The sequence below is a fragment of the Polypterus senegalus genome, chromosome 4 (genome assembly GCF_016835505.1).
Source record: "Polypterus senegalus isolate Bchr_013 chromosome 4, ASM1683550v1, whole genome shotgun sequence".
Lineage (NCBI taxonomy): Eukaryota > Metazoa > Chordata > Cladistia > Polypteriformes > Polypteridae > Polypterus > Polypterus senegalus.
In genome coordinates, this window is record NC_053157.1 from 215,340,767 (window position 1) to 215,356,691 (window position 15,925).

At 41.2% G+C, this 15,925-nt stretch overlaps 1 protein-coding gene across 5 annotated transcripts in view; it reads left to right on the top strand.

The window, feature by feature from the left end:
- Positions 1-15,925, top strand: part of slc4a11 (solute carrier family 4 member 11) — a 169,481-nt gene that overhangs the window by 134,428 nt on the left and 19,128 nt on the right. For all 5 annotated transcript variants that reach the window (XM_039751939.1, XM_039751938.1, XM_039751941.1 and 2 more), the window contains 3 exons: positions 2,383-2,623; positions 4,115-4,221; positions 14,491-14,659. In XM_039751939.1, the coding sequence (XP_039607873.1) occupies positions 2,383-2,623; positions 4,115-4,221; positions 14,491-14,659 (517 nt within the window). The remainder of the gene's footprint in view (positions 1-2,382; positions 2,624-4,114; positions 4,222-14,490; positions 14,660-15,925) is intronic.

Genomic DNA, 15,925 nt, shown 5'->3' on the forward strand with positions numbered 1-15,925 from the left:
CAGACCTAGTAATCTGGTTAATATACTGCTCAAAAGAATTAAAGGAACACTTTTTAATCAGAGTATAGCATAAAGTCAATGAAACTTATGGGATATTAATCTGGTCAGTTAAGTAGCAGAGGGGTTCTTAATCAGTTTCAGCTGCTGTGGTGTTAATGAAATTAACAACAGATGCACTAGAGGGGCAACAATGAGATGACCCCAAAACAGGAATGGTTTAACAGGTGGAGGCCACTGACATTTTTCCCTCCTCATCTTTTCTGACTGTTTCTTCACTAGTTTTGCATTTGGCTACAGTCAGTGTCACTACTGGTAGCATGAGGCGATACCTGGACCCTACAGAGGTTGCACAGGTAGTCCAACTTCTCCAGGATGGCACATCAATACGTGTCATTGCCAGAAGGTTTGCTGTGTCTCCCTGCACAGTCTCAAGGGCATGGAGGAGATTCTAGGAGACAAGCAGTTACTCTAGGAGAGCTGGAGAGGGCCATAGAAGGTCCATAACCCATCAGCAGGACCAGTATCTGCTCCTTTGGGCAAGGAGGAACAGGATGAGCACTGCCAGAGCCCTACAAAATGACCTCCAGCAGGCCACTGGTGTGAATGTCTCTGACCAAACAACCAGAAAGACTTCATGAGGGTGACCCAAGGGCCCCATGTCCTCTAATGGGCCCTGAGCTCACTGCCCAGCAGCATGCAGCTCGATTGGCATTCGCCATAGAATACCAGAATTGGCAGATGCACCACTGGTGCCCTGTGCTTTTACAGATGAGAGCAGGTTCACCCTGAGCACGTGACAGAAGTGAAAGGGTCTGGAGAAGCCATGGAGAACATTATGCTGCCTGTAACATCATTCAGCATGAGCAGTTTGGTGGTGGGTTAATGATTGTCTGGGGAGGCATATCCATGGAGGGTCACACAGACCGCTACAGGCTTGACAAAGGCACCTTGGCTGCCATTAGGTATCAGGATGAAATCCTTGGACCCATTGTCAGACCCTATGCTGGTACAGTGGCTCCTGGTGCACGACAATTCCTGGCCTCATGTGGTGAGAGTATGCAGGCAGTTCCTGGAGGATGAAGGAATTGATACCATTGACTGGCCACCACACTTTCCTGACCTAAATCCAATAGAACACCTCTGGGACATTATGTTTTGGTCCATCCAATGCCACCAGGTTGCACCTCAGACTGTCCAGGAGCTCAGTGATGCCCTGGTCCAGATCTGGGAGGAGATCCCCCACAACACCATCTGTCATCTCATTAGAAGCATGCACCGATGTTGTCAGGCATGTATACAAGAACACAGGGGCCATACAAAGTGCTGCGTACAATTTTGAGTTGCTGCAATTAAATTTTGGCAAAATGGACTAGCCTGCCACATCATTTTTTCACTCTGATTTTTGGGGCGTCTTTGAATTCAGGGCTCTGTAGGTTGATCATTTTCATTTCCATCAAACGATGTGGCATCCTTTCGTTCCTAACACATTACCCAGTCTATATCAGTATAGATATCCAGGAGGATTTCTTTTTCCCATTGAGATCTGATGTGTTTTCAAAGTGTTCCTTTAATTTTTTTGAGCAGTTTATATGATTTAAAATTTAGGTCAGAGTCAATAATTACCCCTAAATTTTTTACCTTCATCTTGACTTTTAAACCTAATGGATCAAGTTTATTTCTAATGCCCTTGCTATTTCATGTTACCAGTCTATTCCAGTGAAAGAATTTAACTCGTTTAAAATGGAATGTTAGGATTCAATCGGATTAACTATGGGGGATGTACAACATTAGTTTGAATATCATTTATTTTGTATTTACAAATACAAAATAGTGTCCTAAGTTTCACTAGTAGTTTTTAGGAGACATTCCATTGAGTGAGCTGAGTTTAGAAGATGATCAATAGAGTAAAACTCTTGGAATACCAGCATTATCATTTGAGTGAGTGTTGAGCTGGAGTAGTAGTTTAGGTGAGTTCCACCTTTACAACATTTGCATAAAGTATTCTAAAACACTTGAGTGAGAGTGTAGTGCCATTTAAATTGTAATAATAATAATTTATTACTGGCCAACACATGTCTGTTATTGGAAATGATATGTATTCCAGCTGCTATTCAACTGCAGTTTCAAGTCAGAAGTCTAGTTCACTCAAAAGGCAGAATAATGTCCAGAGCCTTCTGTGAGTTTAAGGTTCTTTTGTCTTTTTTTGAGTTTTGAAATAGATATTGTCTGAATGGCAGGATGTTTATTACCTAGGAAACAGTAATAAATATTCAATACTGAAGAATAAAGATCCTGCCTAAATATTGTGATGGATTTAAGTACAGCTGTTGACGTCTACTTGTTAACTCTTGACCCATGGTGACTCTGTTTACAATGTGTCAGTTTTTGACAGGTATTATACTGGAGCACATCAAGGGAAGATGAACATCAGTAATGCCACTGTACAGATGACCTGCTCCTTTCAGAATGCTAATTGTTCAAGCCACTTCAATTCTTCAGCTGATCTAAATTCAGAAGGGATTGGTTCCCAGCTGCTTTGTATGAGAGAGACTGCTGTTCTCAGTTTGCTGCTCATGATGGGCACATTGTGGATTGGATACACACTCTATCAGTTCAGAAAAAGGTGTGATCTGGTTGACTGATAATCTTTAGACTGTAATGTATTGAAGTGTTTAAAAATACTGAAAAGAGAGAAGTATATTGTTACTTAAAGAAGTAAATCTAAAATATGAGTCACGGACATGCTAAGATTCTCATCATGATTTTCAGTCCACCTTTATTCTAATGCCCAAGACATTACCTGCCATATATGATGCAATAGGTTTGCTTTAGTCACCCATTTAAAGGGCCGGGCTTTCACCTAACGCATCATGTGTTTCCTGCAAATTATACGTCCTAGAATTAACCCATTTTTGGCCTCTTGGCCACATAATTGTGCCTGTCATTTATTTGAAATTGTTTGCTATGGGCTTTGTGTGCTGTCCATCTCTACAGTAAAAGGTAATGTTTTGACTGGAGTTTATAATATACACTCTGGAAATGACTCACTACCCATCTCTGTTCTAAGGCTCTACATTATCTTTTCTAAAATGTTAATTTGCCATCTATAATCAAATCTCTGTATTTTACATACCAATCATCTCTTTTGTAGTAACCTGTACTTTGCCAGGATTTTATCATTTATACCTCTGGTTCAGTTTCACACCACATTAGTCTAATGCTCTAGGATTAAACTACCTATCACCTCTAATCTAATGTCCAGGACATTACAGCTACCCGTAGTCTTAGTCCCTCCACTACCTGAATATTCAGTATTTTAACATCAATATAGCTTTAATGTGCTCTACTAATGTGCATCTAATCTAATATCCCAAACTTTCCCTTCTACCTGGTAATCTAAAATTCTGAACGTTACATTAACCAATTAACATCAAGAGTTTTTCCTGCCACCTACCTTTTGTCTAATTCCTATCTGATTCTACTACTCATGACCCAGCTCCTTATACTACCTGCATCTTCCCATTTAAAGATAATGAATATCTAGTGTTATGCCTGACACCCAATTTTAGTGAAGTAAATTTTACATGCCTGCCACTTCTAACCTAATAACCTGGGCTTAAGGTATCATTTATGTCTTCTCTTCGCTGATAGCCATTCCAAATAAATGCCATGAGTTATCTGCTGCACTGTTCTTCTCTGCTCAACTCTAATTCCCTAATGTTTACCCACTAAGCACTTTAAATCAGTCCCTAAATTTCTTGTGATGCAGTACACCTCTAAAGCTCTGGGCTTTTCACCTAATGCATCATAGTTCCTTGCCAATTATATGTCCTAGCATTAACCTATCACTGACTGCTTCCCTTTCACTAAACATATGGCCAGGTTTCAACCTAAATATTTCAAATTTTAGTTCACATTTTCTATATAATAAAGCAGACATTTTTTTAAATGGAGAGTGACACTTTTAAGCAAGCCTTTAATAACTATCTATTTGCAGGTCAGCCTCACTTTGTTACTCCATGGATGACACATATGATATGTTTTAGCTAGGTGAATAGTGCTTAATTTCCAGTTCTTCAGTTAATTTGTATTTTTATATTTTTTTCTGTTTTAGTCCATTTCTACATGTTCAAATTCGTGAGATCCTGTCAGATTGTGCACTACCCATCTCTGTCCTGGTCTTCTCTTTTGTAGGATCTTACTTCTTTTCCAGCATCAAAGGTCAGTAAGTTATATGTGAAAAAGGCCATATAGTGGTTGTCCACATTAACTGGAATAATTACTCATATTAATGTAATAATCTGCTTTTCATGTTCATTTAGATTGCTGTTATTTGAAGGAACAAATCTATTTTCCTGGTTACTCTTCCCTTGCATTGTATTGTTGTCCGCATATTGATCTGGCAAAATTTTACACGGGATGCTCTTCCTGACATAACCTTCCCCATTTATCTGGGCTTTGGACCGGCACAAAGAAACACATTGGTTTGTGCATCCCCTGGGGCTGGGTTAATGGGGTAGTACAGTATAGTATACAGAGGAAGAGGTTGGTGAAGAAGTGGGATAGTCAGAGAGATACAGAAAATAGACAGGAATACAAGGAGATAAGGAGTAAGGTGAATAGAGAGGTGGCAAAGGCTAAAGAAAAGGCGTATGATGAGTTGTATTAAGAGGCTGGACACTAAGGAGGGAGAAAAGGACCTGTACCGATTGGCTAGACAGAATGACCGAGCTGGGAAAGACGTGCAGCAGGTTAGGGTGATAAAGGATAAAGATGAAAACATACTCACAAGTGAAGGAGAATGTTTTGAGCAGATGGAAAGAGTACTTTGAGAGGCTGATGAATGAAGTGAATGAGAGAGAGAAGAGGTTGGATGTTCTGGCAATAGTGAATCAGGAAGTGCAATGGATTAGCAAGGAGGAAGGAAGAACAGCTATGGAGAGGATGAAGAATGGAAAGGCTGTTGGTCCAGATGACATACCTGTGGAAACATGGAGGTGTTTAGGAGAGATGGCAGTTGAGTTTCAAACCATATTGTTTAATAAAATTATGGAAAGTGAGAGGATGCCTGAGGAGTGGAAAAGAAGTTTACAGGTACCTTTTTTTAAGAATAAGGCGGATTTGCAGAGCTATAGTAACTACAGGGGTATAAAATTGATGAGCCACAGCATGAAGTTATTGGAAAGAGTAATGGAAGATAGGTTAAGAAGGGAGGTGATGATTAGCAAGCAGCAGTGTGGTTTCATGCCAAGAAAGAGCCACAGATGCGATGTTTGCTCTGAGGAAGTTGATGGAGAAGTATAGAGAAGGTCAAAAGGAGGGGAATTGCGTCTTTGTGGACCTGGAGAAAGCATATGACAGGGTGCCTCGAGAGGAGCTGCAGTATTGTATGAGGAAGTCGGGAGTGGCAGAGAAGTATGTAAGAGTTGTACAGGATATGTATGAAGGAAGTGTGACATTGGTGAAGTCTGCAGTAGAAGTGACAGATGCATTCAACGTGGAGGTGGGATTACATCAGGGATCAGCTCTGAGCCCTATCTTATTTGCAATGGTGATGGACAGGTTAATAGACACGATTAGTCAAGAATCACTATGGACTGTAATGTTTGCTGATGGCATTATGATCTGTAGAGAGAGTAGGGAGCAGGTTGAGGAGACCCTGGAGAGGTGGAGATATGCTCTAGAGAGGTGAGGAATGAAGATCATTAGGAACAAGACAGAATACCTGTGTGTAAATGAGATGGAGGTCAGTGGAATGGTTAGGATGCAGGAAGTGGTGTTGGTGAAGGTGAATGAGTTTAAATACTTGGGATTGACAGTACAGAGTAATGGGGATTGTGGAAGTGTGAAAAAAAGAGTGCAGGCAGGGTGAAATGGGTGGAGAAGAATGTCAGGAGTAATTTCTGACAGAGAGTTATCAGCAAGAGTGAAAGGGAAGGTCTACAGGACGGTAGTGAGACCAGCTATGTTTTATGGGTTGGACAGGTGGCACTGACCAAAAAACAGGAGACAGAGCTGGAGGTGGATGAGTTAAAGATGTTAAGATTTGCATTGGGTGTGATGAGGATGGACAAGATTAGAACTGAGGTCATTAGAAGGTCAGCTCAGGATGGATGGCTTGAGACAAAGCTAGAACAACAAGATTGTGTTGGTTTGGACATGTGCAGAGGAGAGCTGCTGAGTATACTGGGAAAATATGCTAAGAGTAGAGCTGCCAGGCAAGAGGAAAGGAGGAAGTCCAAAGAGAAGATTTGTGGATGTGGTAAAAGAGAACATGCAGGTGATGGGTGTAACAGCAAGATTCAGAGGACAGGAAGAGATGGAAAAAGATGATCCACTGTGCCAACCTTTAATGGGTGCAGAAGAAGAAGAAGAAGAAGACTTTTCCCTTTTATGTGTTTATTCATTTATTTGCTCTAATATTAGTGTGGTTATTCACTTATTTCTTTATTTGCCTGTCCATTTTTTGTTAGGTTAAAAAAATAATTCTACAACTTAACTGATTTTGTCAATTTATTTGTAGACTTGATTTTTATTAGTTTTTTTGTATTAATTTGTATTTTCTCAGTCTCTGAGTAATCTTCCATAGGAAGTATGCCATAAGCAGCCTCAACTTTCTTTCAAAAATATGTGTTTGCAAGAAATAAATACTGTTTATTTTAGACATACAATCAAGCATACAGTAATAGTCTTCTTCTTTTGTGAAGCCCTATACTACCATGTTTGGAGCCTCCTGAGACCCCTCTCTACATTTAATGATTCTGGTAATCCTTTCTTGCAGAACTTTCTATGATCATGCCTCAGAATCTGCTTTAAAGGTCATTGTATTACTAATCATCTCTCTCAAAACTGTTCACTTTCTGTCTGACATCATGACCAGTAAAATAGGGATGCACGTACAGTATATCTGAGTTACAATGATTTAATCAAATGAGTAACATCTATCAATTTATCCAATAATCCATTCAAATTATTAAACAAAATTGTGTAAAAGTTAGTAGTCGATTTATTGGTTTGCTGAAGTCACCCCTTACTGAACTGTACCATGAGCAGGTTAGAGGTAAGGCAACTTCTGTTCTTTTAGACATTAATCATCCCATTAATTAATTTCAAATGTTGTCTTCAAACTGTAGATTTTAATTCTCAGGGGCTGCAAAGGAATAGATTTAAGAATGTTTTTTTTTTTCTTCAATTGAAATAAGCACTTAAAATTCGAGTGACTTTAGAGGCTTTCAGTATTTGTATACAGAAGAATCCTAGGCTTTTGTTCTGATTGCTTTTTTCTTTTATCTGTTGAACCTTTGTGTATTCCTTCTGCAAACCACCTTGCCACTATGATACTGTCTACTTGACCTAACCTAACCCAAGCAAACTCAGTCTAATTTTGGGCTACAGAGTGCTAGAGCTTATCCAACAGTACTGACTGCAAAGCAGAAACTAGAGATTGATAGGCTATCCTTCCACCAAAAGGTATAGTTCTACAAGCATGCATTCACTGATAAATATTAAGCTTAGAGTCACTGAACAACCAGAGTACATGAAGGTTATCCATATACATAGGGCAAGAACATCAGGTCAGGTCACGGAGCATGCACTGGTACAGTGTGTTGCTGCACCCACCACACAACGAAACAGCTCAGTATCTCAGTTGGCAACCCCTCAGGCAAACATGCGGTCTCGTCCCACCCTCCGAAAATAACCCTCTATCTGCTGCAGCCAGGTGTTACATGGGCGTCCTGAACAATGAGGATTCTGTGAGCTGGCTATCACACTGGCCGTCGTGCTGCTTCCTCACAATGTAGGTAATGTGCCTCATTCGGAACTCCATCAGCAACCGCTCATTTGACACAAAGTCAAATAAGTGGCACCTAAGGATTCTCCGAAGAGACGCAATACCAAAGGAGTCCAGTCTTTGTCTCAAGTCACTGGATAACGTCCATGTCTCGCAACCATATAGCAAGACAGGAAGCACCAGGACTCTAAAGTCTTGGACCTTCATCCTTTTGCACAGATATCGGAAGCACCACACACCCCCTTCCAGCAACCTCATGATAACCCCCCATGCTCTCCCAATCTGTCTGCTGACTTCATAGGAACAGTCACCAGAGAAATGAATATCACTGCCGTGGTAAGTAAACCTCTCAACAAGGTCGACACTGTCTCCGCAGACAGACACACACTGCTGATGGCTGTGCCCAAGAGGTCATTAAAGGCCTGGATCTTGGTTTTTATCCAGGAAACTCACAAGCCCAGACACTCAGACTCCTCTCTCAGTCTCTTAAGAGCCCTAATCATAGCCTCCATGGACTCCGCAAAGATCGCAGCATCATCAGCAAAGTCAAGATCAATGAACATTTCTTCACCAACAGCTGTCCCACAGCCGCTGGACCCCACAATCTTGCCCAACACCCTGTCCATGTAAGGACTTAACAGAGTAAGAACAAGAACACACCCTGACAAACCGCAGTATCAACTTGGAAAAACACAGAGGTTCTGCCTCCACTCTGCACAGCAGTCACAGTACCAGTGTACAGGCCAGCCATGATATCCAGCAACCTTGAGGGGATCCTGCACACCCTCAGGATGTCCCACAGGGCAGCTTGATCAACTGAGTTGAAGGCTCTACGAAAATCAACAAAGGCTACAAAGAAACTCTGCCAATATTCGCATTTGTGCTCCATGAGAACCCTCAGTGCCAGGATGCGGTCAATGGTAGACCTCTTGGGCATAACACCAGACTGCTCCAGTCGCTGGTAGGTGAGCAAGTGATCACGGTTCCTATTGAGGACGACCTTAGCAAGGACCTTACCCAGCACCAAGAGCAGTGTTATCCCCCTGTAGTAGCCGCAATCCAGGCGATCACCCTTCCCTTTCCAGATTGGGACAAGTCCTGTTTTCCTGTCAGTTGGGATGACTCCAATCACCTAAATGGAAGCAAAGATTGCTTGCAATGCCAAGAGGACAGCCTTACCATCAGCATGGAGAAATTCACCCCGGATACCACAAATCCCTGCAGCCTTTCCTCCCCTCAGCTGGTTCACCAGCTGTGCAATATCAGTGAGATTGGGTGGTTCACAGCTAATTGGAGGATCAGCCTCAAGGACCGTGGACCCAGAGATATCCAACATCCTAGCTGGAGGATCAGCTTTGAACAGCTGCTCAAAGTAGCCAGCCCAGCAGGTCACATCCTTAATGTCATCCGTAAGCACCATTCCATCAGCCGCCTTGACTGCGACTGTCTGAGGAGCAGATTCAGATGTGTGTAATGCTTCAATTCCTCTGTAAACAGGACGTGGGTCTCTAGACCACAGATGGTGTGTCACTTTCTCACAGATTCCTCTAACAAATGCCTCCTTATCTGCCCTCAGAGCCCTCGCAGCCATCTTTCTCAGTCCCCGGTACGGACCAGAGTTGCCATGAAGCTATGCACTGTGACTCCTCTTTATGATATCCTCGGTGCCCTGCGAGATGAAATAACTCCTTCTGGGAACACCGGTAACACCAACACAACCCTCAGCAACCTTCAGGGTCAAGTCACAGAAGGTCTTCCACCACACATTACGATCGGCAGTCACACTCAAATCCGCAAGTTCCTCACACAAACTGACTCGTTAGAAACAGCCTGATCTTGGAGTCTCACCAAGTCCAACCTCATTTTCCTAGTAGGTGAAAGCCTACTGGACCTAAGCTGGATCTTCAGAGTACCAACAACAAGTCTATGGTCAGAATTCACAAACTTGGAACTTCTGTAGACCATGCAGTTTTGCAAGAGCCTCCAGCGTCTGCCCACGAGGATGTGATTGATCTCCTTCACTGCACCACCAGTATTGGTGTACCATGTCCAACAATGCGGCTGAGGATGCTGGAACCAGGATCCTGCAATTCGCAGCCCCTGAGCTTTTGCAAAGTCAAGGAACATGGAGCCACTTTCACCATGGTCACCAGACCCATTGGGACCCAGACAATCCTCCTAACCAGCCCTGTTAGTGCCAGTGGTTGCACTGAACTCACCCATGACCAGAAGAGTATCACCTCTGGCACCATCAACTACAGAACAAGGTTGACAATAAAATGTTTCCCTTGCTGATACATCACTCACCGCGGCCGGACCAAACACCAAGACAACAGACAAGGCACCCAGGGAGTGCCGTAATCTGAGTCTCATAATACGCTCGTTGAAAGGAGTGACATCAGACACCTTTGGAAGAAGCTGGTCCACTACAGCAACAGCTACTCCCCAAGTATGACAGCCATCAGAGTGACCAGACCAATAAAAGGTGTATCCACCTACAAAGATCTGGCCAGTCCCAGGTCTGCACACCTCAAACAGTGGCGCCACTGAAATGCGGAGTTTATGCAGCACCTCCGACAGCAGAGGAAGATGATCATCAAGCCAGAAAGACAAGACATTCCACGCACCTACCCGGATGGGCCATCTCAAATTGGGACCCAAGTGCTGCCTTGCAGTGGGCGACACCTCAGCACCACACCAGTTCTGGTCCCCAACAGACCCCACCCAATTGGCTCTCCGACAGGGCTTTCCCAGGGCTTTCCCCAATGCTCTACATAATGCGAGTGGCATTTCTATGGGTGAGTGCAGCAAAGCTACTGCCGCAGAGAGCAAAAAGGAGTCCTTTCTGACTTCTGAAGTTTTTTTAAGGGTGACTGGAGTGCCAATCCTATCACCAACCCCTAAGATTTCCTTGAAAGTTGGAGGGCCACTTGCAGTGCCAGATGCAGTTTAACGTCATACCCAGGACAAGAACATCTAAACTCCAAAAAAATTGTTGTCAGACTGTATAAGAAGTACTAATCACTGGTATGCCCTATACAGCAATGTACAGTTAAATCCATCCATTTCAGCGTTTTGGGAACCAGACATGGAGAGAGAGTCAATACATTTCAGGGTACACTCATTCATTTACCTTGGGCTATTTTGGGCTATTTACTTTGGGCTATTTTCAAGTAGCTAATTAACCTATCATGAAGACTTTGTTGGATATGGAAGACAATAACAAAAGCAGCAGTAAGGCAAGAGCAATAACCACTGTGCCACCATGGCACCCTATGCAACTAAGTATACTGTCATATCATTTATAAGTTAGTAGACATACTATTTAGAGAGTGCATGTTTGATCAATATGTTAATTAAGTTGTATTCAGTTTTATGTAGTGATCTACTCAAAGCAACTCTCATATTTACAAATACATAACAGTAAAATTAAAATACTAAACAGCATGCAAACTATACACATAAACCCTATCATCACTTTTTATGAACCCCTCAGACTATCCTGTCAGCACAAGGCAGGAACCAGTACCAGTCCATAACAAGATACACACAAACACACACCCAATTAGTTGCTGGGAACAGGCAAAGAATGTTCATTTATAATAGAAAACTGTTGTTTTTTTTTAAGTCTATAAGATTTCTAATGTAAAAATTGTTGAGTTTCTATTTCAGTTTATACAATGTGTTCATCTATATGTTCATTGTTTTGGTAAAGGAATCAACTCCTATTTGTTACTTATAAAATAAAATTATGCACCTGAGCCAGCTTGCCATTCAAGTTGGCAGGAGTGGATTGATGTTGTATTATCGTGGTATTTCCCTCCACTTGCCCTTTTACCTGTTTCCTCAAGGGTAAGGGTTCTCGTCAAGTTCGTTATCGGGTTGGTCTACTGTTGCACTTTAAGATGAACACACACACACATAGATAAACACACACACAGACCCTAACCACAACAGTGCTCCATGAATGACACACACACACGCTGATTAACCCTTAGCACTTTAAACCACACAAGTGCTTTAGGATTAAACAGCCTGTCATTCAGCACTTCAAGAGACTTACTTATTTTCGGCACGAACAACAATACGATGTTTTAATGATATCTCAGACCTAAATATTACTTTTGGTCTACAAGAATACATTTAAACATACAAAGACTCAGCACTCTTGACTATAGGCCATTCATCAGCCAAGAATACCTTCTTTCTCATATTTGTTCCTTCTGTTGAGTATAGCGCTCTTCACTCTCAGCCATATAAACCTCGCAGCACAGAAATAATGGCAAAAATCCGGCTGTCACCAGGTGCTCAAAGAAATCTAACTTATTACTTCAATCACTCTAGACATTAAGACAAAGCACTGAAAGTTAAAAGCAGCATGGTATTTATTACAAGAATAATAATAATACCACAAGAACAAAGAATACTAGAAAATAGGTAGTGATAGGAAAGTCTGAATATATAGTCTTTAGAAAAAGCTTACGAAAAAGTTACAGATGACAAGGATGAATGTCCCAGGGAGGCGTTTGATTTAGCAATCGATGTTCATGATGCCTTTCTGACGACCAGGGCCATCTTCGTCTGTTCCTCTTCTTCTTTCTTCTTCTCCCTTTGCTTCTCTCTCTTGCTTTTCAAACCAAGGCATATTTATTATGAAATGTCATGCCTTAGTTTCACAACACATGCACCTGATTGGCTGGCTGTCAAAATGATTGATGAATTAATTCACTGTCCGTTTTCCCACACAACAAAACCTTTGATGTACTTTGAGGTATGAGTAGTTCTTCCTGTCCCAGGCTATAAACTAAACTTTGTTGTTCCAGATGTCCATCCATAAAGTGATCAATAGCCTGAGGTATCAGCTCAGCATCCTTTCCCAGGCTATAAAACCAAATTAGCACGAAGCTATGAACAAGTGTTATAAAAGTAAGGTGTAAGGGAAGAAAACCTGCTTTAATTTGTTAATTTCATCTGTTGTCTTGGCTTGAGCAAAATATAATAGAAACCAAAATGTACAGATTTTATACACCGTAACAGATGTGAAGTGGCCTGTTTGAAAAAGTCCAAAAGTAAACTTGTAGACTAATTCCAGGTCTGATGGGACTGAGTCTACAAGAGATATAAGAATGCACTTATTTGGCTGATGCCTTTATCAAAGGCAACTTACAACATTTAAGAGATACAATTGGTGAAGTCACACAGTGTCAGTATTAAGAGCTGAATCCACAACCTCAAAGTTTAAAGTACTGTATAACATTTACACCAGGTGATCTTTTACAGGTGATATATATTCAGCAAAAAAAGAAACGTCCTCTGACTTTCAACTGTTTTTACTTTCAGTAAACTTAATGTGTAAATATTTGTATGAACACTAAAAGAGTCAACACCATAAGACATAAACTAAAAATGTTTCACAATGTGTCCCTGAATGAAGGGAGGCTCAAAATCAAAAGTACCAGTCAGTATCTGGTGTGGCCACCAGCTGCTTGAAGTTCTGCAGTGCATCTCCTCCTCATGGACTGGACCAGATTTGTCAGTTCTTGCTGTGAGATGTTACCCCACTCTTCCACCAAGGCACCTGCAAGTTCCTGGACATTTCTGGGGGAATGGCCCTAGCCCTCACCCTGCGATCCAACAGGTCTCAGATGTGCTCAATTCCTTCGACGATAAACACGAATCCGTCCATCACCCCTGGTGAGACAAAACCGTGACTCATCAGTGAAGAGCACTTTTTGCCACTCCTGTCTGGTCCAGCGAAGGTGGGTTTGTGCCCATAGGTGGTGTTGTTGCTGGTGATATCTGGTAAGGACCTGCCTTACAACAGGCCTACAAGCCCTCAGTCCAGCCTCTCTCGGCCTATTGTGGACAGTCTGAACACTGATGGAGGGATTGTGTGTTCCTGGTGTGACTCGGGCAGTTGTTGTGGCCATCCTGTACCTGTCACGCAGGTGTGATATTCAGGATGTACCAATCCTGTGCAGGTGTTGTTACACGTGGTCTTCCACTGCGAGGATGATCAGCTGTCCTTCCTGTCTCCCTGTAGCGCTGTCTTAGGCGTCTCACAGTGCGGACATGGCAATTTATTGCCCTAGCCACATCAGCAGTCCTCATGCCTCCCTGCAGCATGCCTAATGCACGTTCACACAGATGAGCAGGGACCCTGGGCATCTTTCTTTGGGTGTTTTTCACAGTCGGTAGACAAGTCTCTTTAGTGTCCTGCGTTTTTAGAACTGTGACCTTAAATGCCTACTTTCTGTAAGCTGTTAAGGTCTTAACGACCATTCCACAGGTGCATGTTAATTAATTGATTATGGTTAATTGAACATGCATGGAAAACATTGTTTAAACCCTTTACAATGAAGATCTGTAAAGTTATTTGGATTTTTAAAACATTATTGTTGAAATACACAGTCCTGAAAAAGGGACGTTTCTTTTTTTGCTGAGTATATAAAAGGAGAATTGTTTCTATCCTAACTAAAACATGTCATCTAAAAACAATTTTTAAACTTTCCAATAAAAAGGACATTGGAGGGGTATGTGTTATTAGAAGGTTGATGAATAAGATATGATATAATATATTTGTATTACATTTGTGAGTGTGTAGTTTTACGTATTGTATATACAGTATACATGTTGTGCATGCTGTAGTAGGAGCATAGTTTAAATCTTTTTTTCTCTTTTTAAAATTTCCTTTTCAGTTCCGGTATTCAACTTCAGGCAATCAAAGAAGATATTCACAATACCTCCATTCCACCTTCTTTCACCTTTGGACATCATCAGTGCCATGGCTCTTGGGTTCCTTCTCTCACTGCTCATCTTCATAGATCAGAATATTGTTTTGTCTCTTACCAATGCTCCAGAAAACAGGTACGATTGTCTAAGAAAAGGGAAAGATTGCAAATATTTAAGCTGGATATAGTCAATTACAATCACTTCATGATTTATCTAGTTAAAATTGCTTATTTCTTTAAAGCTAACAAAAATTCATGTTATGTCTCTGATGACTAGCACTACTTAAGGGCAAGTTCATACAGTAAAGTTTCTATGAAGTTTCCGATTTCCCTAGTCCTGTTATGAGTTTTGTAGAACATTAAACTATGAATCCCAGAACAGGTTGGATCTTAATTTAACTGTTTTTTATCTAAAATCTTAATCTTATAAAAAAAAAAGAGGCCTCATAATTACAAAATGCAACAAAGAAGATTAGGTCAAGGCAAAACCAATGCAAAAAAATGACTAAATGTCTACAAGAAAGGAGAAAACTAAATGTAAAGCAATTACATAATAAGAGGAAGTGATTAAACAAAGCCAAGTTCATTAATAGTGAAGAGCAAACCTAGCAGAGTTTGCTTTGCTGTGAGTTTAGTGAAATCGTAGAAATGTTCGAAAACTTTACTGAACTCCGTGAAATTCATTGAAGTCAGTGTGGAAGGAGAAACTGAAATAGTTTTGAGAGGATTACAGTGATGCAATGGTCTTTTAAGTATCCCTGACAGCTAGGGAAAGCAACCGCCAATTGTGATGGACCAATTATTGTGACCAAACATGTGATCTGTGCTATGATGAAGCAGTGCTATCCTCTCTGCTGCAATGCCTCAAACAACAAAAGATGTAGGCAAGTTGATATTCAGAAAATAAAAAATAAAACAATTGGCCACAAACTAGCAATACATAAAACAATTATATATACATACTCATGACACATTGCTGTATTATGAAGCTGCAGCATGGGGCTGGCTTATTCAATGGCTCTGGGTGCAGTTAGAATGTCAAGAAGACCAAGAAGATAGAAACGCCTTGTAAATAGTAATTTTTTTGTTATTATTTCTCAGGCTCTTGTGAGTTTTATGACTCAGGGAAGGTGAGGGCTCCATTAAAGCTTGTTTTGACTTATATCTGCAGCATGTGGCTAATTACACATGTATTTGGTTAGCATACAAAATTGCAGTTAAAAGTGAGTGAGCGAGCGAGCAGATGGGGGTTCAGTGTTAGATATCCAATTGCAACACTCATGATAGTCTCATTTTATTCAAATAATATACTTAGTTTGGGAATAGACCTTACATTATACATGTACAAAAATTTCTATGCATGGCTGTTACAGCTCTGTGATGTCACCCTGGATTTGCAAAC